This window comes from Chelmon rostratus, chromosome 19 (genome assembly GCF_017976325.1).
Source record: "Chelmon rostratus isolate fCheRos1 chromosome 19, fCheRos1.pri, whole genome shotgun sequence".
In the NCBI taxonomy this organism is placed as follows: Eukaryota; Metazoa; Chordata; class Actinopteri; order Chaetodontiformes; family Chaetodontidae; genus Chelmon; species Chelmon rostratus.
In genome coordinates this window covers 2,756,462-2,781,105 of record NC_055676.1, presented here as the reverse complement: position 1 = coordinate 2,781,105, position 24,644 = coordinate 2,756,462, and the positions used below count along the sequence as shown (strand labels likewise).

The 24,644-nt window shown below is 42.2% G+C and overlaps 1 protein-coding gene across 2 annotated transcripts in view; it reads left to right on the top strand.

The window, feature by feature from the left end:
- pam (peptidylglycine alpha-amidating monooxygenase) overlaps positions 1-22,762 on the top strand; it is a 32,142-nt gene extending 9,380 nt beyond the window's left edge. For both annotated transcript variants that reach the window (XM_041959983.1, XM_041959984.1), the window contains 14 exons: positions 503-606; positions 1,312-1,505; positions 1,641-1,700; positions 9,375-9,504; positions 10,109-10,225; positions 10,377-10,449; positions 10,627-10,837; positions 11,673-11,876; positions 12,365-12,480; positions 15,907-16,003; positions 16,221-16,268; positions 16,826-17,071; positions 18,408-18,467; positions 20,400-22,762. In XM_041959983.1, the coding sequence (XP_041815917.1) occupies positions 503-606; positions 1,312-1,505; positions 1,641-1,700; positions 9,375-9,504; positions 10,109-10,225; positions 10,377-10,449; positions 10,627-10,837; positions 11,673-11,876; positions 12,365-12,480; positions 15,907-16,003; positions 16,221-16,268; positions 16,826-17,071; positions 18,408-18,467; positions 20,400-20,578 (1,839 nt within the window). In that variant the 3' untranslated portion in view covers positions 20,579-22,762. The remainder of the gene's footprint in view (positions 1-502; positions 607-1,311; positions 1,506-1,640; positions 1,701-9,374; positions 9,505-10,108; positions 10,226-10,376; positions 10,450-10,626; positions 10,838-11,672; positions 11,877-12,364; positions 12,481-15,906; positions 16,004-16,220; positions 16,269-16,825; positions 17,072-18,407; positions 18,468-20,399) is intronic.
- The last annotated feature ends 1,882 nt before the right edge of the window (positions 22,763-24,644 follow it).

Sequence of the window (24,644 nt, the reverse complement as noted above, 5' to 3'; positions counted from 1 at the left end):
TTTTTCCTGTGCTCCTCCCCAGCCCACTTTTTCCTCCACACTTTCTCCCCATGCCCACCCTGCATCAGCCTCATCAGCCCTGCCCTGTTCCCCGTGTTCCCCAGCCATCAGCTCCTTCACTGCTCCCCTGTTTCATCACCTCACTCCCCCCACCTGAGCTTCTCCGCCCTTTCCTCCACCTGCACCTCATCCCTGCATCAGTGTAGTCTGTATTTTAGTTATTTTAACTCAACAACTCACAACCCTCAGTGATTTTTTTAAGGGGTCTGGTGCTGATTTGCTGCCACTTTAGATTGCTCACGCACAGGTTTTGCTCTAGAGGACAGAGCTCAGCACTCTATGCTGTATTGTACTCATCTAGAAGCTTGTCCAGCTTGTTCCCAGTTCATTACAGAGCTAATCATTATCAGGTTGGGTGTATATTGTGACTAATATTTCAACCAACAGTGTTTTGATGAAGTAGAGTGCTCATTGCCCAGCATCGAATGTGTCTTCTCTCCAGGCTTTCTATCCTGCTAACACGGACGTGGCTGTGAAGTATGGCGACACCATTGCAGCCAGATGTGTTTTTACTGGTGAAGGCAGACACTCCAAAACTTATATTGGGTGAGTAAAACCCAATGCACCGAATGCATTTAGACCTCTACCTGTAATCCATAAAACCTCAAATGTGCCGCTTCATATTTAATGGTTTCATTCTATGTACTATTCAGTCTACTTGAATCATAGATGAGCTCTTGTTTTGTCCCTTTAGACTGTTTTTCCATTGACCTATAGCTTACAGGCATTTATCATTAGCAGGTACGACAGGCACTGTCGCTTCATAGCAGTCGTGGTCTGTTCTCCTCTGCCACAGCGTTGTTTCTTCAGATTTACTGTCTGATTGCTGATATATACTGTATGCAGTTACAGTAAGGCCAGTTTAAGTGATGCATCCATGATTTTTTAGACTTGTCAGACACCAAAACACTGCACAGAGGTGCACCGTGTGTTAAGGCTGAGTCCTTACCACTCGGGCCTTTTGCTGCACGGCTCCTGTCTCTTTCCAGCTGTCACTATTTAATAAAGCAGAAATGCAGATACAAATAATAGTTAAAAAAATTGTGTTCAAGGTATGTGCTGGTCACAACATTTAACAGTTTAAAAATAAACTTACCAATTGTCAGTTAATATTGTCAATTTATTGGCCAGGCTCTAGATGTATAGTGAGGGCAGCAGTGAGAGCAGTTTGTAAAGAACATCTTCATGATCCTCGCTGTTTACATAAAGATGATGTATTTATCCCCAGCTACTTCTCTGTTTTGTCTGCAGTGGTACCTCTGATGATGAAATGTGCAACTTCTATATAATGTACTACATGGACAGCAAACATGCCATCCCCTACATGAACTGCATGGAGACTGGCTCCAAAGAGCTGTTTCAGCATATTCCAGCTGAGGCCAATGTTCCCATCGCTGTCAGTCCAAGTCATATGAACTCTATGATGCATATGGGACACTCCACAGGTACGCAGAAAGCAGATACTGTTTGTTAGCTCTAACCAAAAGTTATTCAGTTTAACATTTCACAGCTTCCTTGTCAAATTTAGCTTACGTAATTTACATTTTTTTAAAAAAATCTGTCTTTGTTTTCTCCCAAAGATCATCAAGATGACAAATCGTTGTTGCAGAGAAAGAAAGCAGAGCAGGTCCTGGATCAAGGTGCGTTCAAGAACAATCAGCTGCACTACTGTGTTATTACACCTACACAAGGCTGCAAAAGTATTTACTCCCCTGCACTTTGAAAACAGTTTTCTTTTCCTGCCTGATAATCAGACTGAATTCCCTGAATTTAAACCATTTCCATCACTGCTGTATTATTCAGTCTGTTATTGCGCACTTTGTGCCCATTTTCTCGAGCCATTTACGACTGACATGTACCGCTGTAGGTCAAGACTGAATCTGTGTCCAGCAGTCAAGTCCTCGTAGATTCACAGAGAGTTGGCATTGGGAGTGGATGTTTTTGCAGATACTTAGCTGGTGAAATAGACCATAATGTACAACATGTCCTTATTTAGAATCTAAAATTCTGTGACGCAACACAAGTTCCTTCTTCTGTTTTCTTGCATACCTCAAAGCACGTTATCATTGTGACAAACCAAATGGAGGCATCATTTAATTAGCGTCTATACAGATAACTGAGGCGAGAGAGAATTGTGTGGAAACTGTGTCTGCTCATCCTCACTAGTGTGCTGAAAGGCTGGCTGGACTGGCTGATCACTGTTTGCCAGCCCAGCTAGCAAATATGTACATATACATAAATATATGTAATAATTGAATCCCATTTTGAATGAAAATGGTGTGACTATGACAGAAATGAGCCAAAGCTCTCTGGCACTTGCTACAGCTGTAAATTCACATTTTTGGAACTAACTACGCTGAAGAGCATGATTAACGTGAGTCAGCACGAGGCAAGCTGCTTCTGGTTTTAAACCTAACCAATGGAGACGTGCGTGTTAAGCAATCTAACATAGATAGAAGTCCAACTGAAATTTGTTGAACGGGCCGCCAAACGAAACGTTCACTGAGGACAAGCGCAGTGCTGACGTCACTTTGCAGGTCACACTAAACGGCCTGCAAATGACACTTGTGTACGTTAAGATGCTGGTGTGCACATTGCTGTTCAGTACCACTAACAGCTGTCTGTCTGTCTGTGACATGTAGGCTACAGTGCAAGTTTATTTGCTTTGTCTCTCGTTCCCTACAGCGCAGCACAGACACTCTGGCAGCCTGCCAGCTGCTGTAGGGTGTATTTGTCCTGAACCGTTCAGTGTGCTATGCGACTTCCTCAGATCAGTCTATTAATGGCTGCTACTTCCACACGCAGAAAAGAAATTCCGGAGCGTGTATTTTACCTGGAAAAGTTTGGAGTGTGCTTTTTGGCTTAGCCTGGCTAGTCTGGTTATTCAAGACCTTCAGGCACAAATGAGACACAAATGATGCATGGAGGAGTCTCCCATGACATTCTGATCCGCCGTATCTGAGAATTGTGTTTTCCTGGTTAGTTTTGTCAAAGATGGACAAAGATCAGTGCCAAACTGTATGGAGACATTATTCAGCTGAAGTTGGGTAAAGCATGCTAGAGCGGCGACCATCCAAAACCTGCCTGTTCAGAGCAGGCTGATTGCTCAGCATCTGGTGTGGTCAAGAACTGCTCATCCAAACTACTTCACACTTGACACTGAATGTGTAGGGTTATCAAATTTTTAACATTAAAACCAAAATTAGCTGAGGCCATGTTAGATATAGCCAGCACCGGTATGCAGCTCATTTTCATTCTGCAACTCATTTGCAACACACCGGTTTCAGGGTCTAATCTCCAACATATTATTTGCCTAATTTATGTGCACTCATGTAATTTCAGGTCAGTGTGAGAGCCGTTACAGCGTTTTGCTGCACCTAGTTTCTCTCCTCTCTTTTCTCAAAGAAGTTAGTCCTGGCCAGAGCACTAGCAGCTCTCCTACACTACTTACCTTGTGTGTGTGTGTGTGTGTGTGTGTTCTAGAGACACCTGTTGTTGCGGGAACTAGCGTGGTTTGAATGTTGTGCCGAGTGTTTCTGTGTGTGTCTGCCTGTGGACAGATGTTGTCAGTGTGATGGCATCACGACTGTCCAACATGCAGTCCTGAAACTTCACAGGTGTGTCGTTGAAATGCAAATGAAGGCCTAGTTCTAAGATGGGTGTGGTTCAAGCAAGGCTGACAGACGTGTTGGTGAAGATTAAATCTTTTTGTCACCTGTAGACCTCAGCTCTTAGTAGTGAGTGAAAGATCTAAGTGAAGGTTTCTGGCCATAGCAACAGGATGAGAGTGCTCAGGTTTATCATTCCCTGTACCATCAACACCAGAATTCTGTCTCTAACGTATGATTTTTGTGAACCAGGAACTGTTATTGCTGTTGAGATTTACCTTTTTTGTGGAGGTGCACCAATCCATACAGAAAATTAACAGAAATCTACCATTACAGGGGATTTTAAACAGCACATTTCAGTGGATGTTAAATTAAGTATCATAACAACTAAAATCAGTAGTAATATAAATACAACAGATAGATATATTGACATAGAAATAATATCAACAAGAAATGTGTAAAATTAAATCTGTTGAAACTTAAAAAGTCCAGAACTTAAAGGATAACTTTCGTTTTTTACAACCTGGACCTTATTTGTAGCATTAATTACGACCATTTAGACACCCAGACAACTTTAGTGGCATTTGGAGTCGTTTTGAAGAAATTAGCCCCAGAGGAGCGGCGCGTATATCAACAACAAACGGCCGCGCGTCCACAAGTAGACGGTAACTGGTGGTGTTCTTGTGGACAATGTTCATCGATGACAACAGAGGAGGAATACCTCTGTTGCTCAGAGTAGGACTTGCGGCCAGGAGATACGCGTTTGTTGTTGTTTGACCAGCTGTTCCTCTCTCTGCCTTCGCGTCCTCCTTTCAACGAGCTCCTCGTCCGTGTACTCTGGCTCAAACGGTAAGGACGTCCATCGTAAACAAAGTCATCGTCCACCACCTCAGAGTCGGGAAAATATTCATCCATTTTGTGAAAAATAACAGTCGCAAACTACAGCTAAACTAGCCGACCGCCGCAGTCAGCCGTGTTGTGGCTGGTTGCTCGCAGCGCGCGGCGCTCGAAAATGACGTCATCCACGTCAGAGGTAGTTTCCTCGAGACGCTGGATGTTGATAACATGCCACCACGGGCTCAGAGGGGAATAGCACCAGCATATCTTAACAAAATATTGGAATATGAACGAGTTTCGCTGCAGATTATGCGTTATATAGAGGCTGCGCATGGGTGCCCCAATTACTCGCATTATACGGATATACGCGCCGCTCCTCTGGGGCTAATTTCTTCAAAACGACTCCAAATGCCACCAAAGTTGTCTGGGTGTCTAAATGGTCGTATTTAATGGTACAAATTAAGTCCAGCTTGTAAAAAACGAAAGTTATCCTTTAATTCCACCCTGCATAGAGTTCTTCTCATGGTGGAAAGTACTATAAACTAGAATGCCTCACACCGCTGCTGCAGTGTCTGCTCTGCTCGCCATCAGCACAGTCATCCTGCAAGCCCAAATCTTGGGTTATAGCTGTAAGGGACAGCCCATAAAAAGTAATTATAAGTAAATAATACTCTACGTAATACTCTAAAAAAGTATTTGTTGAATGAGCAGAACGAGGGCAGCTTGCAGTCAAACAATTATTTTGTTGTTCTTGCTGAGCTGTTTTGCACATTTTGGCCTTATAAATGTTCCAATTGTGTCTTTTTGAATTTTTACAAGAAAAGCATCATTCCTGTCTATTATCCTCTGTGCTGATTTCCTGCTGGCTAACACCTTTCCATCTTTAGGGCCAACTCTTGACTGTCCCTACAGAGTCTCCCCACATCTCAGCCCAATTTCTGCTAGTTAGTGTCTGCAACTAAAGGCTATGGAGTGGACAAGAAATATTTATTCTAATTTGTCTTTTCGCTTTCGATGTCCCAAAGAAACATTTCACCAGGCTCCCTAACAGCACCGTCATCACTATTTATGCTGTGTACCAAGACGTTGCCTGTAGCCTGCAGTCTCCTTGTGCTTTATTTGCGGTCTTTCCTGTCCTTCTCTGTCTGTCTGTGCAGGTGACCTCTTTTCTCTTATGTCCAAGCTGCTAGGCCAGAGCAAGGACGTAGTTCACGTTCATAAGTACAACCCCAGCGAGACAGCCCAGGCTGACTTGGTGGCTCAGATTGATAGCTTAATGCAAAAGAAAGACCTGGGCTCTCCCAGTGACAGACTAGCCTTCCAAACCAGGGAGCATCCTGTTTTGATGAGGGACAGAGTCCACAAATTCCATCAGCTTGAGGCCACGGCCAAGCCACCAAGAAGCAAGCTGCTAGCTGAAGGACAAGGTGGGTCCTGAATGCTGTTCCGTTGTTGTCGTTGATGCTTAAAACCTCCCCTTTTTGTTTTTAAATCAGTGAAAAATAGATGTATGGAATGAGAAAGAGTTCTTCTTCATGTTGCTTTTTCTTTCCAACTGCTGCATCCCGTGTTTCCTCCTCACTTCCGCCTCCTGTCTCCTCATCCTTTCCTCCGCTGTCCCTCCTGGATTTGTTAGTCCAGCTGGTCCGCACCAATGCAGCCAATCTCCAGTTACTTTTTTTTTTTTAGCACAGTGTAATTTTCACTATGAATGTCTGATATCTCATTCATCTTCCCCATCATGTGTATTCTTGAGGTCTAGCATGTTTTTAATGCTTTTCCTTCCTCATAAAACATCAAACACATCAAACAACAATTTTTTTTTTACAATATTGAGTCTGACGTTGTTTACATCCATGCTTACTAGGTGGCAAGCTTCTTTTTCTCTGTCTTTGTTGACGCAGTGCTGCACGTCGATCAGAGGAATAGTGTGAGACCATTGGCAGGAATGTGTACAACATACCCATGTGCATGCATGTGGGTGTGTGGGTTGATGGGTCTTGTAGGGCTGCAATCCAAAACCAAATGAACAATCAAAGAATTTTCAAAAGAAACAGCAAGAAGAAACAGAGTTTGAGTGCTTTGAGAGTGGGAGTGCACCGTGTAAATGCTAGTTCTGAATTTGAGAGGGGGGTCAACACCATTTACGAGTTCATTGAGGTCGATAGTCAGACTAAATTATTATTAGAAAGTTAGTTATTAGAAAATAAAATAGATACTAACTAGTAACTAGTAAATAGTAACCATCTTGCAGTGAGATCACACCAGCCATGGCACCCGTCAACATGTTGACAGTCCAGCCTATGAGTACTCAGTACTCAGGGGTCAGACAGTACCCGTCTTTGAACTTGGCCATCAGTTGATCTTAACTACACACTTATTCACAATGCATGTATTTCAGAAATCTCCATGCAGTGGCACTTCTTTGTTGTTTCTCACATCTTCTTTCTGGAAGCCAAATGCTGCTGAACAAACTGAGTTGAGTTTTTGTGTTTGAAAGCAAATCATCACATCTTCCCTCACTACTCTAGCCTTCTTGTCAGCAATACTGATTTACTCCAATTTAAAATCCCATCTAGGTTTTCTTCTCTCTGTTTTGTTCTCCACTCTGTTGTCATACCACACACAGACACAAGCAGCAGCTGGTGTGATCCCATCGCAGGATGGTCTGTAGTTTTAGCTGATGTCAGAGTGGATGGGAATGATTGAAACTGGGATGCAGTGAACTGAGACTTAAAACAATGGGGGCCAAGGGCATACTTCCGGTGGCCTTGCTCAGACCGCACCTGGCTTTAAACTTGGCCTCCATTTTGTTTTCAACTACACACCTGTGAAGTTTCATGACTGCATCTTGTACAGCTGTGACGCTCTCACATGAACAAATTCTGTCTCCAGACATACATACAGCTCTGTAAAAAATTAAGAGACCACTGCAGATTTTTCTGAAGTCACCATCTCCGCATGTATGACAGCCATTCCATTCCATTCAAATGTTGTCAGTAGTTTATAGAATAATAATATTTTTACTCAAACACATACCTATAAATGGCAAAATCAGAGAAACTGATCATTTTGTAGTGATCTCTTAATTTGCTGTATAATCCTCTAGTAAAGTACTCAACACAGCATCTGTGGTAGCTCCCGCTACAACAGGGGTCTCCAGGACCACAGTTTGTCATTACAACACACACACACACACACACACACACACACACACACACACACACACCAACTCACAAGGTGAAAACAGTAGCAGCCATAGATATGCAGGCAACAGAGTAAGCTGTAGTGCTGGAGAAAAATGACCTCTCTTCCTAGAGCTTGGGTACTTCAGGAATCTCTCCACAGTGTTGTGGACAGTGCGTGTTTGAGCCTGTGCACCATCTGCAGCGGCCGGAGCAGCACAGACTAGCATGTGGAAAAGTTTTATCAACTGTGTGCATCTGAACACTCCAGCTCTTGCCTCATTCTGCTTGGCAAACATCTCAAGCTCTGTCATGAGTCCGGAGTCCTTCCACAGATTGTGGTTTGGATTGAGACCTGATTCATGATGACGCCACGGATGCCAGTTCTGAACTCTTTAATACTGTTTTTATTCAGTGTCTGGAATATCCCACCAGGGACAAAAACACACATCCCATCTTTGGCATACTTTTGGGTCAGTTGAATGGTGACATAAAGTTAGGCTGACATGTGCTTGATTTCTTGGCAGATCCACTTGAATATACAGTATGCTGTTCCAGAACCCTGAGACCCACAGAGTGTACAGAATACATGAACAATGAAATCTCAACTACTTCATTTTAATTTCATACATATCAGGGCAAATTGGTAACTTCTGCTTATTGCATCAAATGTTAATATATTATGTATTATAGACCTGCTCTGCACACCGTGCATGTATTATTGTATGATTAGTTCCAAAACGACAGACCATGATTGCACAGACAGGTCATTCCACATAAACCTTACTCCAGCAACCTAATCATATATTTGTCTAAGGCAGGGGCACTGTGTTCACTTTGGTCAATGCTTTGTTCACTAAATCTCCAGTAGGAGCCTGACCTTCTTACTGCCTGTTCTGCCTGACACTATGGAGTATAGAGGAGTAGTTTGTTAGAAGTAGCATCTGAATAGTAGCCCTGTGCTACTTAGCTGGTGAGCCATTAGAAAAAGCACCAGAATGAGACCACCAAAGGACTGCAACCTAGTACATGTGTTGTTTTGGAACTCGCATTTTCTATTATCATGCTATTTGCAATACAGGATAAGCCTGACATTGTTAAGCTATGGTGATCACCATTTTAGCAGCTAGCTTGTCAGCTAGCTTATTGGCTAACCTGTTGTGTTTCATACTCCTTGGAGAGGTCTGTGTGTCTGTCACTGAGGCGCTTGGCAAAGTTTGAAGTGTTTCCTGGTTTTTATATACTGATTTATTATGTTAGCGGGTTCGCCATCAGCATCGCCTCTGCAGGCGAAGTTGTTCCGCGGTAGACTTCAGAAGCCCGTTTCCTAACCTGTACAGGACGATGGATGACATGCTGCTCATGTCAGTGGTAGACATGATGAGGCAGAGGCTGGGATGAATGCACAGGCACATGTCCTTCGCCACCTTGCTAGTACTGCCGTGGTAATTGTCTTGCATTTTAGTTTTGTTTCTTCTTTAGTTTTATTTTCTACTTTTATTGACTTCTTTGTTCATCATTTTTGTCATTACACATTGCAAAATAAACCAATTTTATAGAAAATAGAAAAGACAACAGTTCTATGTGAAGTCTGTTTTTAATGATCATCTTTGGCACCGTGTTTGGAATACCTTAACTCGTGGGTTTGTGTGTGTGTCCCTCTGTCTGTGTGTGTTTGTTGTAGACTCCCATTTGGAGCAAGTCCCAGCGTGGCCGCAGAGCTCTCTGCAGCTGGGTCAGGTGTCAGGACTTGCCCTCGACACAGATTCTAACCTGGTTATTTTCCACAGAGGTGACCACCACTGGGGGGCCGAGTAAGTCGCTTTCATTCATGACGTGTCATTTTCTGTTGATACAGGACTTTTGTCAGTCCTTGAGACTGAAAAATCTTAATGTATGATGTACATATAATGTATGTTTTTCATCTGGAGAGCTCACTGCCAACATGGTGTGTCTGAACACTGCAGACAGGCCACGTTTCCTCATTCTCAGGCCTGTTGCCTACCCTCTCTCCCTCTTTCCTGCCTGTGCAGAGGACAGTGAGAGATGCTGCTGAAGAGCTGCTGACTGAGATTACTCTGAGCAGCTTGCATGGGAACAAATTACAATCTAACAGACTTGTATATATTTCATGTTTTTCCCCTGATGGTATGGATGGATTGAAGTCTGGATCCCCTGGTCCCCCCTGTAATTTCTGCCAATGCACTTAACTCAGTCGTGAACTAGTCTCCCACTCCTGCTGGCTCTTTATCACCTTCGGTTTATCTTTGGTCACTACTCACAGTCAGCTGATGTCAGCAGATGGCAGAGCAGTTAAAAGCAGGTTTCTATCAGTGTAGTTAATATGACAGGGGTGACAGTAGAGTAGATTCAATGAATATGAAAAGTCACTTCATTTATTTATTTATTTATTTTCAGCTCTTTTAACAGCCAGGCGATGTACCAGCAGAGATCCTTAGGTCCTATTCAGCAGTCCACTATTTTGGTTGTGGACCCAGCCAGAGGGAACATCCTGAAGGCTTCTGGCAGAAACATGTAAGTTGTAGTATTCTTCAGTTTTATTTATTATGAAGGATAGTGCTGAGTGTAAACAGCCACAACCAGGTATTTGTTGTGCTGTTGTACATCCTGCATTATGACCAGAGAGAAAACTGTCATGTAATGATGTATTTCTCTTATGTTGCAGGTTTTACTTGCCTCATGGAATAACTACAGACAAGGAGAATAATTACTGGGTGACTGATGTGGCTCTTCATCAGGTAAGCTGCAAGTGTCATAACCTGAGTGCTTTGAATAATAACTGACTTGTTTAAATTATTTAGAGCCAACTGTTACAGCAAAGTGTTCAGAATAGATTCAGAATCAATACACAGCTCAAATCTATTAACACATAATGCAACAGGACTGATGAAGAGTTCCCTTCCTGTTCTCATCAGGTGTTGAAAGTCAGCAGTGATGGCAGAGACAGAACCTTGCTGGCACTGGGAGAGGCCTTCACACCAGGAAGTGACAACAACCACTTCTGCCAGCCCACCGATGTGGCTGTAGACACAGACACTGGGAACATCTTTGTTTCTGATGGGTACTGTAATGCCAGGATACTGAAATTCTCAGCTGATGGCAAATACCTGTCTGAGTTTGGTGCAGGTATGAGTCTACTCTACACACACACACACACACACACACACACACACACACACACACACACACACACTCTTGCACATTCCCTAGATTCAAGATCAAGATTCAAGATCGTCTTTATTATCACTGAGCATAGCATGTCAATGAAATTTGTAATGCAACCCCCATGTTAGAAACAATAAGAAATATAAGAAAGTAATAATAAAATAAATTAAAGATACTAGAATAAACTTAACTAACATGCAGATGAAAATATGTGTAAATGCAATAAAAATATACCAGAATTGAAAATATACTAAGGCAATAAGAATATTCATATTCCCTAGCCCTTTGCCCTAACCTTAACCATTGCAAATATATACTTAAACCCAATTCTTGCCTAACCCTTAAAATTAATCCCTAACCTTCAAACACACCTTTGAAATTGTGAGGACTGCCCAAAATCTCCTCACTCTGTTGGTTAAACACTTGTTCTGTGATAGAAGTACAGCACCAAGGTTATTATAGCGACCAATGGCGGACAGTAACCAAGAACATTTACTTCCTTTATGAACTTGTTTAATCAGGGGTTTACACGCAAAAGTTGTATATAAGTCCTCAACCATGACCCATTAAAACACTAATGTGAAACAATATATGAAACTAAACCTACTATTAAGAGAAGAAAAAGAGACATGCACATTTTGCTTAGTTGTATTTGTCCTGATTGCTGTTTTTGTTATGATTAACTGGTTTATTTATGATGCAGTAATTCAGTAAGGTTACACATCACTGTCACCAGTTCACCAGTGGACACAATCTGTACATATTCAGCCACCTCGTCTTATTTTTCTGACCGAAGGCTCGTCAGACAGGAGGAGGCGTGTACCGTTCCGCGTCCCCCACAGCCTGGTGTTCATTCCAGACCGACAGGAAGTTTGTGTGGCTGACAGGGAGAACGGACGTATTCAGTGCTTCATAGCCGAAACTGGAGAGTTTGTCAAGGAAATAAAGAAAGAAGAGTTTGGAGGGGAAGTGTTCGCCATCACCTACAGCCCTGCTGGAGGTGAGTTGAGTGGCTGAGCATCACATCACCTTGTGTCTCACTGTATTTTTTCTTGTTGATCAGTTACTATCATGCCAAACTGTGGCTGCAGTCTGAGAAAAGATCCCTGATGATGTCATAATAATGTAATCAGTTATCTTGGCTCAGGTTCTAACAGAATTTATAACAATAAGCCTATGTTACAAACTGGAAATGTAACAAAGGCAGAGAGGGTGACAAAAGATGCAGGTGAATTGTATTATGGGTAATGTAGTATCCAGTGTTTTGGAGCTTGACAAGTACTACGGGTTTAGTCATAGTATCGTAACTAGAAATGCTAGAATATGCCTTAAGCAAAGGATTCCTTTTGCATTGTGTAATTGTAAGTGCTTAACAATTGTTTGTGTGTGTTTGTGTGCGTGCGCGTGTGTGTGTGTGTGCGTGTGCGTGTGCGTGTGTGTGTGTGTGTGTGTGTGTGTGTGTGTGTGTGCGTGCGTGCATGCATAAAGATGGATTGATCTTTGCAGTAAATGGGGACTCTCCGTATCACTCAGCTCCACTCAGAGGCTTTGTAATAAATTATTCAACCAAGGATATTTTGGATACTTTCAACCCAGAGAAAAAGGTAACCACAAACACACACACACACTCTGTTAGTCACTCTTTCCTGTCTGAAACACTGGTGTAAGCTGTGTATGATTAAAGGCTGCAACTCATCAAACCATTACTCATCATCATTTTTGTGGATGGATGACATGCAACAAAGGTCCTCCACTAGAATTAAACCAGGGATGTTGCCCCCCCTCTGGGTTAGAAGAGAGCTCCTGCCTCAAGTGGAGGAGTTCAAGTATCTCAGGGTCTTGTTCACGAGTGAGGGAAGGATGGAGCGTGAGATTGACAGGCGGATCGGTGCGGCGGCTGCAATGATGCGGTCGTTGTACCGGTCCATCGTGGTGAAGAAGGAGCTGAGCCGAAAGGCAAAGCTCTCTATTTACCGGTCAATCTACGTTCCTACCCTCACCTATGGTGATGAACTTTGGGTCATGACCGAAAGAACGAGATCTCGGATACAAGCGGCTGAAATGAGTTTCCTCCGCAGGGTGGCGGGGCGCTCCCTTAGAGATAGGGTGAGGAGCTCTGCCATTCAGGAGGAGCTCAGAGTAGAGTAACTGCTCCTCCACGTCGAGAGGAGCCAGCTGAGGTGGCTCGGGCATCTTTATCGGATGCCTCCTGGACGCCTTCCTGGGAGGGTGTTCCGGGCATACCCCACCGGGAAGAGGCCCCGGGGAAGACCCAGGACACGCTGGAGGGACTATGTCGCTCGGCTGGCCTGGGAACGCCTCGGGGTCCCCCCCGAAAGAGCTGGAGGAAGCGTCTGGGGAGAGGGAAGTCTGGGCATCCCTGCTTAGACTGCTGCCCCCGTGACCCGGCCCCGGATAAGCGGAAGTGGATGGATGGATGGATGGATGTTGGGGCTATATTGTATGCTTCTTAGACCAGGTGCCCACCAGAATACCCCCACTATTCACCCATTTCATTTATGTATATCCACTTATCCACTTTGCAGAGTCACATGCTGAAGCATATACCATGAGAAATTGTGGTGAGAGGCAGGGTACACCTTAGACAGGTTGCCGGCAGTGCAAAACACTGTCCTACCATCCTCCCCATCTTCACCCAAATTAAGCTGATTCATATATTGATTTCTATTCAGCTTTGTTCATCCTGCTATGACATCTGAAATGCGGAAGTATTGCTACAGATACAGTTATAGTTACTGAAGTTTGTGACTGCAGTGCATAAAAATCTCTCTAAAATCTGTCATCAGCCAAGGTGACCTAGCACCAGGCTGGCTGGTAACATGTGGAGTAGCTGGATTGTGCCCTTTCACGCACACACACACACACACACACACACACACACACACACACACACACACACACACAAGCATGTTTGTTCTGTCCCTGCTTACCTGAGAGTTGTGGTTTAGTGTTTGTGGAGAAAAGCTGATCAAAGCTGATGAGCAGGCATGTTAACGCTAGCACAAGGATCAGTGCTGTGTTTCTTTTTAGGCGCCCAGCCAGATCCACTGTGTTTTATCTCGCACTTTCACAGTTTGCTTGGCATGTACTTTGTCTGTTGACTGCTGATTTATTGCAGAGAGGGGTGTAAGTATGATCTTTGTCTTTTCCTTACCTGCTCACCATTAGCTGCCTGGCACTAGCATGTTTTGAATATTGAGGAAGGGGTTGCACTTGAACAGAGCGTGATACAGATGTGACACCGATTTTCAATCAAGATGGCAAGAGGAACAGATCTAATTGGCTTTGAGAGAAGGTTCATTGTTGGGGTACGGACGCCACAAGTTTCAGTCACAAAGACTGCTCAGCTGGCTAGTTTCTCAATAGGGACAGTAACTTAAATGACCTCTGAGTTTAGATCTGTGGAAAAGACATCAGTAAATAGGGCTGGACATTGTGGAGCATCTCTTCCCCAGATGACTCAGAATGACAGTGCAGGATGTGATAAGACTGCTTTTTGTTGGTTTTTCCTTTAATTTGTCACCCCTCTGTATTATCAAAGTTGCACTACAGTTCATTCACCCTGACCTATAAACTTGCCTTTCTTGTCTTTATCTTAGTTACCAGTTTGGACCAATTTTTTTGTTCGGAAAAGCAAAGAATCAAACTCATATATGTAGAAATGTCTTACCATACTTCAAATAAAAGGTGTCTTTATCATATGATAGATCAAATCATGATCAACTGTAGTTACTTTATCAATACGTCAGTCATCACCTCATCAGTTATTTGATCTAAAAAGCATAAGGTTTCTACACATTTCTAATTGCCTAAATCTCGCTGTACATCAGTTGATTTCCTCTGTAATGGTGTGTCAGAAATTTCTAATTTTGCCACAGTCCAACGTTTTTATCCAGTGTTTTCATCTAGGTTGAAATTATCCTAATCTACCAGAGCAGTGTCATCATTTTCTCAAATATGTGCATTCATATCGCCAGAAACTAGAAAATGGAGATTTTTGTGTCAAGAATAATTTGTGTTTGTTCATCGAACATACCTAGTTCAGTTTCAGTTCTTTAGGACACAATTAGTGGTTGTTTGGCTCTTTTATCAGTTTGCTTGCATCACCTAGGTCAAACATGTGACTCTGTTGGTCTGGACCATGTGCTGAGTCTCCCCACTGTATGTCTTCAAATACTGACAGCAGCCTTTATTTACCTTAACTGTGGAAGATAGCAGGTCTTTATTTGAAGTAGGCTTGTATTAGAGGCAGGCCTTTGTTTGTAGTTCCCTTTGTTTGACAAGTAATTATTCATACTGGTCTCCTGTTTGCCCTGTCAAAGTTACTGTTGTTAATTAGTTAATTGTTAACTCTTGTAATTACTTGCTAGTTACTCTATTGCAAATTGCAAGATTATATTAATGAATTTATTAAAGCGATGCAAATGTTTAGTTGGCATGCACATAATGTGACAGCCATCAGGACTTTATCTACCCTTGTTTTTTCTCTTGCCATTATTTGGGGACCAGCCTTTACTTGTTTGCATCTACCACAACCCCGGCCATCATTCGAGACCCGGCTTTTATTTGTTTTTTAATTTGAGGAAATGCAGTATTACATCCTGTCTCTGGTGGTCATCTGTAATTCACAGAACCTCTGTTAGATTCGTAACTCTTGTAGCATGTGAGACTTTTGCCTGCCAAGTTTAGTTGCTCTGGGTGTTGCAGTTTCTGACACCCATATATATTTAAAGCAGATAATAATATCCAAGTATTTGTATACTGCATGAATTAGAGATTTTTAATGCAAACAAAGGTGAAATTTGGCCTAGGCATAGTAAGCTGAGCTCACATCTGCAAGTTTATCTCCAGTCCGAGCTTATTGCTTACAGCCTACTTTTTGAGCAGACATGCACTTTACCTAGACCATTGTGATTCATTTGAAACCAGTCTGGTGATGAATCATTTTTGTTGCCAAGTCTTTTGCATTGAGCTGCATTTTGCTTTTTTTTGCTTTTTTTTTTTTTCAGGAGTTCAAAATGCCTCATGACATCATTGAAACCAGGGATGGCACCGTCTTTGTTGGGGACGCAGGCACTAAATCAGTCTTCAAATTTACCACTGAGAGTAAGCCATGATAAATGTGCACTATTAAATGTTCTCATGTTCAGGATCCTCCTTAAGTTGTGTGTATACATGAAGTGAAATTCTGAATCACAGATATTGTTGAGAATACAGAATCTTTGTTGTTGTGGCTTTGCAGGTTAGAATTAAGAGGTGTTATCAGCCTTTATCCACCACTACATTTAAAAGTACCTTGATTTTTATCTTCTTAATTTTCCAGAGTTGCATCGCTCTGTCAAGAAAGCTGGAATTGAGGTTCAACTTGAAGGTGAGTATTGTTGGGTTTAACAATTTCATACCGTATATTTATCAGAACAATAATGAAAGTTCTCACTGCTGCTGAGGCTCCACCCAGTTGCTGCTGTTGTTGATATTTGCTCATATTACAAAGCGACACACACTGGCAGCATGTGACGCACATCAAAACACTGCCAACTGTTCAGTCCCCTGGCTGCTGTCCCCTGGCCATTTCATCTGTCTGTTTGATGCACCCAGTGTGTGCTATAGGCATCAAATGATACAGCACAGCTGATGTGTGTTGCACTGCAACAGTTTAGAACATTTTCCTACTTTTTCTTTTACTATTTCTGCTGTTACTCCAGTGTTATCATGAAATGTCAAAAGCCACACTTCGAAAGAGGTGTTCTTATATTTGATTACAAACAATAAAGATTTGCTTTTATTCTGTAGAGAACAATAGACATAGTCTACTGACTGTTGGAAATGGCTTTACAAATGAGTTATTCTCTCAGTCTGTGCACACCTTTTGTAATTAGGAATCATGGAGTGCAAACCCTGCTAATCTAACCATTTCTCTCTGTGTAGAAATGCAGATGTTTGTCCAAAATAAGCTGAGTCCGGAGCACAACATGACAAAGACAGCAGCCATCCAAGAGAAGCAAACTATGGCTCAACAGCCTCAACCACTCAAAGAGGCAGAAGAGAAGAACAAGAGTGCAGCAAAGACAAACAGACAGCAGGGTGTGCTCCCAGCCGTCATCACCACCCTGCTGCTCATCCCTCTGCTGCTGGTCATCTCCATAGGAGTCTTTATCTGCTGGAGAAAAAACAGTACGTATGGCAGTGTGCAGAAAAAGGTTCAAATGCTTTTCATATTGAAGAACACCAAAAATAAATAGAAACCATGCACCCCACCTCTATCTCTATTTGAGGTTTAAAAAGGACACATTTTTGTGCCTCCATGCTGTCCAGAGCCTTGGCCAGAGACAATATGTTTTTGAGTTGTCCATATGTCTGTCATCCCATTCTCAGGGATGCAGTATCTCAGGAACACCTTGAGGGACTTTCTTCAAATTTGGCACAAATGTTCACTTGGACTCTAAGATATTTATAATTTGGAGCCCAGTTGTCACTGTGCTAAATTGAAGCATTGTAATCCACCACAGGCTGATATTGAGCTTCAGGAGGTTGTTGTTGCAGCATGTGATGAAGCTCTCTGTCAGTCCTCTGTAACAATCGTCTCTAAGTGAAGACAGCATGTTTCTCACTGGAAATGATTCACTGGAATCATACATCATATAGTGAGAACTTCCATCTCACCAAAAAATACACTTAAAAGCGTATATTAAATTACTTCACAGTCTTTGCTACATATATTATTTGAGTCTGGAAACACATGGATGCAAACGGCAACTTGGCAGTTTGGTGGAAGCATTCCCTCTTAATTCTTCTTCTTAAGTCTAGTTATCTTTAGAATTACCTTTACATCCTGGATTTATTTTGTAGTGTGGCTTACATAAAGAAGTTAGGTCTAAACTGCACCCCTGAGTTATTCATGACAGACCTAAATTGAATGTATATCTGGTGCCCAGTTAGCTTGAGTTCAGATCAAAGTCATATTGTCCAGCACCCCATGACCAAAAGCTTCAGATTCTATCTCATCACTCGCTCTTGTTTTGTTGGGTGTAGAGCTGTCTTCCTACGATGAATGTGAAATGCCTTTTCACAAAGTTACTCAATGCCAACAGGCATATTTGACTATTGAGAAAGAGTTGCTATCTTTGGTGCTGGCCAAAAAACTGTTTGGGGTTGATTTTGGGACAAAACAACGTCTTATTCAGGACACATCTAGTAACTTTCCTGGGCAAGTCAATGATAAGATAGCTTTCCTAGCTGAGTCAATGTTTATAAGATTGTGGTTAAGGTTTCTCTAAAACCCCCTTTGGGGTGGATGCATTTAAAGAGGTAGGACTTGTTTGCATAATCTGAAAAGATTATTTTTCTAATATACTGTAAAAGGGCCACTTTTTAGTCTAAATACAAGCCTTTTCCTGAAAATAATTTTTAAAAAGTTATAGAAAATGGTACAGCACTGCTTTGTATTGTCTTGTGAACTCTTAGTATTTGGTCAGCCTTCAGCTAAATATTGTTGAATATTGTTTTACAGACCGAAGTGAGGTGAAAACTGAACCCAGCTCTGTGGGAGGGATCTTGGGAAAAATAAGAGGTAAGTCATTTATAAAAGAAAACAAATGCGTATATTTTGCTTTTTACCAACTGTGTCCTGTCTTTGACCTCAGCAGGGTTCTCATCAGCTCTTCTCTTGTTTATGACCTGATTCTGACACAGATTCTTTTATTCATGTTTACTACAGAAGTTCATGTTGGCAGTAGGTGACGCAATGACTATAAATCCTAATTTGCATGCAGATGTTTTCATGCTGGGATTCTTATCAAATGTGACATTTGAGGCAAATTGGACAAAGTCCACACAAGCTGAACAACTTCCTCTTTCAAGGCAAGAATGTGTCACCTTGGCAAAAATCCCAAACTTTATCATTTAGCATCATCAAGGTCTTAAAGCTTTTCTCACCAAATTAAAGGTGGGTAGGAGAAGTACATCAAAGGAGAGAATCTGTCATTTCCTGTTGCTACTAGGTGGTGCTGTGACTAGGACTGAATATTGGCACGTAGATCCATTCAGGCCTTTACTCTTATCAAACATTTGAAGATTGGGGCATTATCAAGGTCTCACAGCTTTTCTGACCACATTTGATCAGATGGATGAGATCAGTCCGCCAGCAGGAGCACATCAAAGTATAAACAATGTCATTTCCTGTTGCCATTAAGTGGCGCTCTGTCTATAAGTGAACATTAGCATATAGATCAGCCATGTCCAAACTATTCCATAAAGGGCCGTGTGGCTGCAGGTTTTCGTTCCAACCAAGGAGGAGCACACCAGGCTGGACTCATTTAATCAGCTGATCTCACTTTTCAGCTGATAACTAAGGGATCCCTTGATGTTGATTGGTTGGCCTGGTGTGCTCCTCCTTGGTTGGAACGAAAACCTGCAGCCACACGGCCCTTTATGGAATAGTTTGGACATGGCTGATATAGATCATCATCAGGCTGGGACGCCTATCAAACATGTCAAGTTTTATATGTCATATTTGAACATGTACCGTTCAGTAACAATCCACATCCTGTTTGTGGTGAAACATGGAATCACAGAGTCGCAACAGAAGTTCATTACAGCACGACCTGTGAATGCCAGACAATACACTAAAATGTCAAAATAAATGATTTATGAGATTAATATGAGTCTGTACAAACATGGATGTTACTGTAACCTGACTGCGTGGTGGAGGCAAACAATCGTGAGGCAGTAATTCTCCTCTTTTATTGTAATAGACATCACTTTTAAACACAACTTCAAAACAAGCTTTGTTTTTTCTATACAAGCCAGAGCATCTGAAACTTAGCAGGATAATGTTTGTGCTCTATTCAACATTTCTCACATGCTGTCAAAAATGAAAACTATGTGTGAGCAGGCAGACAGCAGCACAGCTTGTGCAATCAACTATCAGGTTACACCTCTGGAATACAACATCCATTCCACCGTGATGAAAACTGCATCTGAACATTGATAACCAGCAAGCTTACTGTCAAAATGAATATTAATCGGAGACAGCTGACAAACAGCTGATGACATTTATCATCTTAACTGGTGTTAGTGACGACCACCGTCAGCAGCCTGAATGTAGACTGATCTTTGGTAATTAGAGAGGAGGAGGCGCAGCAGATTTTTTAGCATCAGAGTTCAGTGAATGTTCTGCCAATCTCAGAACTGAGTCACTCACCACTGCCAAATCATGCTTTACATTCACAAAATCGCATTTTCACTTGGATAAGCAGTGGAATGGTCACATTGTGGAGCCTGGCTGTCATAAAGTGGCTCTGCAACGCAGGAGGCTGAGGCGGACCGGACACAGCAGAGTAAAGAAAAGATCGCAATTTGGTCGGCTTTAGTTGAGCCGTTGCAGATTCGCTCAGTTGTTGCTTGAGAAGGAAGCGTTTGTTTTAAGAAAGTGTGGCTAGTCAACATGTTGGTGACGTGTTGTTTTCTGCTTCCTCCTCTCTGCTGTTTTCCCTCTGGCCAGGTAAAGCCGTTGGCAGTCTGAACCTGGGAAACTTCTTTGCGTCCCATAAGGGTTACAGTCGTCAGGGCTTCGACCAGCTGAGCACTGAAGGCAGCGACCAGGAGAGGAACGACGAGGACAGCAGTGACTCCGAGAACGAGGAGTACTCCGCTCTGCCCCCTCCGCAGTCCTCCTCTTAGACGCTCTGGGACCAGCCACCAACCTTCTGCTTACATTGCCAAGATGTGTTATTCATCGTGTGTAACTGTTGTGTTAGCTGCCAACCTTATTGTTTATATATTTAAAGATATACTGTATATAAATATAATTTGGCAGAATTTTGAGATTTTATTTAATCCTAATTTAATTTACGTGTGGTCTTGATACGGCCTCGGTGCCAAGACTCACGCATTACTTTAAAAGATTTGTTTGCCCCAAATCAACCTTGCATTTATTGAAATTATTAGCACACTCCTGGTATCAGATTCTGCCTTGAAACAAGAACAAGTCTGCCAATGGGCGGAGATGCTTCTGCTACTTCCAGTTCTACTTTTAGTCCCTTGTTTCAGGGGTTTTCTTGAAATGAGAGACCCATTGCTGGATTTTTATTTTAACTTCAAACTTAACTGAATGGATCCTCGCATGGGGAATTTCTATGACTGAAATGTGGTTAAATATTTCACAGTCAGTTGCTGTTATCAGTAGAAAAGGGCTCTGATTTCATGGTGGCGCTATGACCAGCACAGCGATGCAGCAGTTTGGTAGTTTCCTGACCATGACTTTCACACCTGTTTGCCCCGTGCAGAGGTGGGAGGAGACAGGTAGAACCGCCCCTGAACAACACTCTGCTGCCAGTTTGTTTACTCTGTCAGCAAACTAAAGGCTTGGAGAGGTCGCTGTAATGACTCTCCAACAAGTAAACCTTCAGTTCATTAAATCCCTGCAGCCATCTGAAGCAGCAGGAATGTATGGGGATAAACCTGCAGCCTCTGATTCTGCTTGGTTGCTTCTCACCACTGGTCATTGCTGGTCAGATACAGTTTCCTCATGGTGGAATGGATGTTATTTAAAGAAGTGAAGACTGATAGTTGATAGCACAAGCAGTTTTACTGTCTGCCTGTCTACATCTAGTTTTATCCTGTTAGACTTAGTCCCAGTCCTGCCCAAGAACTCCTGCTTTGTGCTGGTCACTGTGCTCGCTGCATTAAAACAGGGCCCTAAAACCCAGAAAACCGCTGTTGTCACCCATCAGGTGGTTGTGTACTGTTCAGTGTTTTGGATTCTGTTGAGTCAGAACTGACTTGAACGCAGTGTTTTTCATGACATTTCAATATCTGAGTAAGAATTCAGTGAAGCAGGATCAGTTACTGAAATCTCCTTTGATTTTAAAAATGAATAGTTTTGTCAGCACTGATAGAGTATAAAGTACAGATAGATTTTAATGGAAAAGTGCGTCCTTCCTTACATAAATCTCTTCCATGTAGTGAATCGACACGCATCACATTATTTCAACATAACTGTTTGGTCCACGTTTCAGTTCAGTAACATTTCACTTGTAATTTTGTGCCTTTTTACATCTGTGTTTGCCTTTCTTTAGCACCTGCCATTACAAACATGATGAAACAGCTGCTGCTAGTAGAGCTTGTACTATGTTGATTTCTCTTCCAAGTGAATGGAAAGTGGATATTATTACAGATATATGTATATTAATGCATGTGTGTGTATGTGTGTGAGTGTGTGCGTGCGTGCGTGAGTTAGTGTGTGTACAATTCCATTCGAACATTGTTCAACAGTCAAGTCTCAAGCACTGTAACTTTGACCACGTCAAACTCACTAACTTCAGCCAACGTAAAGAAACAGCATGAACTGAGAACTGGTTTCTGTGTACGTGTGACATTTTGTGACCTAAAGGAACCACATCAGTCTGTGTGGTGCTTTCTATTTCTGCTCTCCATTTTCAGATGCATGCTGTGCTCTCAAAATTTACTTGAGCAGTTTTCTGCTACATTTTTGTAGATCAGTTATGTGCTTGGAGTGCTTGTGGAGTAATTTGAGTAATCTGCACTGCAGTGCTGAAAATGTTTATTATTGATTAATTTGGCGGTGTCTTGATTACTTAATTGTCTCAACTAAAATATCAGATCTTTATATTCAGATGTCTTCAAATCAGCACTACAAACCCAAAGATACTAATGACTAGCATAGAAGCTAGTTTGTGCTAGCTTTATTATCACAGATAGGGTATGCACAAATGTACACAATACAGTTTCCAGGCACCCTGAGGAGGGTCACTGAGGATGTGCTCAGCTGACATCTGGATACACCCAGCGAACCCACCCCCCCTCACCCCCTCACCATCTGATCATATGCAGCAACGTTATCAACCATGATAGTTACATAAAATAGCTGCAGATCCATTTAGTTTTGATTGATTTGAAATTGATCAGCTTCAGCTTTACACAACGACTATAATAATAATAATATGTTCAGTACTGTGTATTTCCATTACAAGAGTCACATCATATGGAAATGAATGGAAACTAATGGATGCCTGGAACAGAAGAAAGAACACGTCAAAATATCCAAAACACAGCAGCATCACAAAATGGTCAGCTGGAATTTAAAGTACAGAGTTTGTAACAAACAGGCTGTAACATGCAAAACAGTTAGTGTGGTCCTTTAAATGTTGGTCTTCATCCCATCTGTCCTCACGTGCATCTCGTTCTCATGGGTCTGCATCAGGAGCACAGTCCAGTTCCATTCTCTAGCTGAGTGTGAATCGCTGTGCACGGGAATAGCAGCCATTTAGCAGTCCGTTACATTTTTGCCATGTACACTACAATATGGATACTGGATTAGACACAGTGTCGGGAGCTGCACAGTATAAAAGCACTTGCGTCAGGATCTGAGCAAAGAATGTTAATTGGATAAATGTCAGTAATTTAAAAAAAACAGTAACATTCCTCAATTCATGCTCACCTTTTCTGTACCTACAACTTAATACACAGCTTGAGATTTTATTTTAAATGAATCCATCATGTTTGATTTGATCACTAACTAATTTGTGAGTAGAATGAATGGAAAACTGAGAATGTGGTCGGAAACGTGTCGGCTCAAACCAGCAGCGATGCTCGTTGGTTGTCAATCAGAGCAGGTTATTCAGTGGGACCCGGCGGCAGCCATAAAGCATATGAGCAGCCCGAAAAATAACTGCAACAATGAACGTGCATCGATGAAAACTAATTCACAGCACAAACCTCATCAGAGTGCACAGACACAGAGGTGGGATGAAGAGTATGCTTGTCCAGTCAGAATATTCACTTTCATTCTGTATTCTCAGGTTTCATTTCATTTGCTCCATCTTTCATTCTCTGTTCTTTAATTTCATCTACATTCTCAGACCTTCATCGGATGTTTCTGTCTCTGTCCATATCCTCGGTTTGTTGTAGAGCTTGAATGAATTATTTTTTTAATAGCATGCCATAGAAATTGCATTTCCCATGTTGCAGTCACATGTGGGCTGATATTTATTGTGACACACTGGTTTTGCTGCAAGAGTACTATTTTCAGTAACTATGTTATTTGTGTAATAAAGTGTCTGCAAAGCATCGCGGTGTCATGGAGGTTGTGGGATCAGAGCAGTCAGGCAGTCAGCTGGATGAGCCTCTAACACTCTGAGTCAGTTAGTACAGTGACTGTAAGGCTGTTCAGGGGTCAGTATGCCTCAGATCAGAGGGGCTGCATTTGACCACTTCTATCACTGTCACTTTTCATGTGAACAGCTGAGTGCAACGATATGAATGCCTTCCTCGAATGGCCACTTAAGGCTGGTTCCAAAAGCCAGGCAGTCCCCATAGACCCCATATTAAAATGCCCAACTTCGAAATAAGCATGTTTACAGCCTGGTACAAAAAAACTGTTTTGGTCTCTAAAGCTAATTTCATGACAACTGTATAACTCACTTATTTATATTAAGGCTTACAGTTATGCATAATTATGGACACAGCTGCTTTGAGTGACAGCTAGCTGCGAGGTTTCAGCAACCAGGCTTCAGTCAGTCCATCTCAGCTCCACCCACACTCCACCTCTATGTTCGTTCACAGATTATGCCTGTCACTGAGCTGCTATTCAAAGGCCTGTGGGTGGTGTCACAGACACTGTGTCCATGTTTTATACAGTCGGGGCTTTATCTCTTTAACAGACCTGCTGAATGTGGCAGTACATTTTATATGTCAGCTCCTTAAATTTGAATTGTTGAATGCTTTG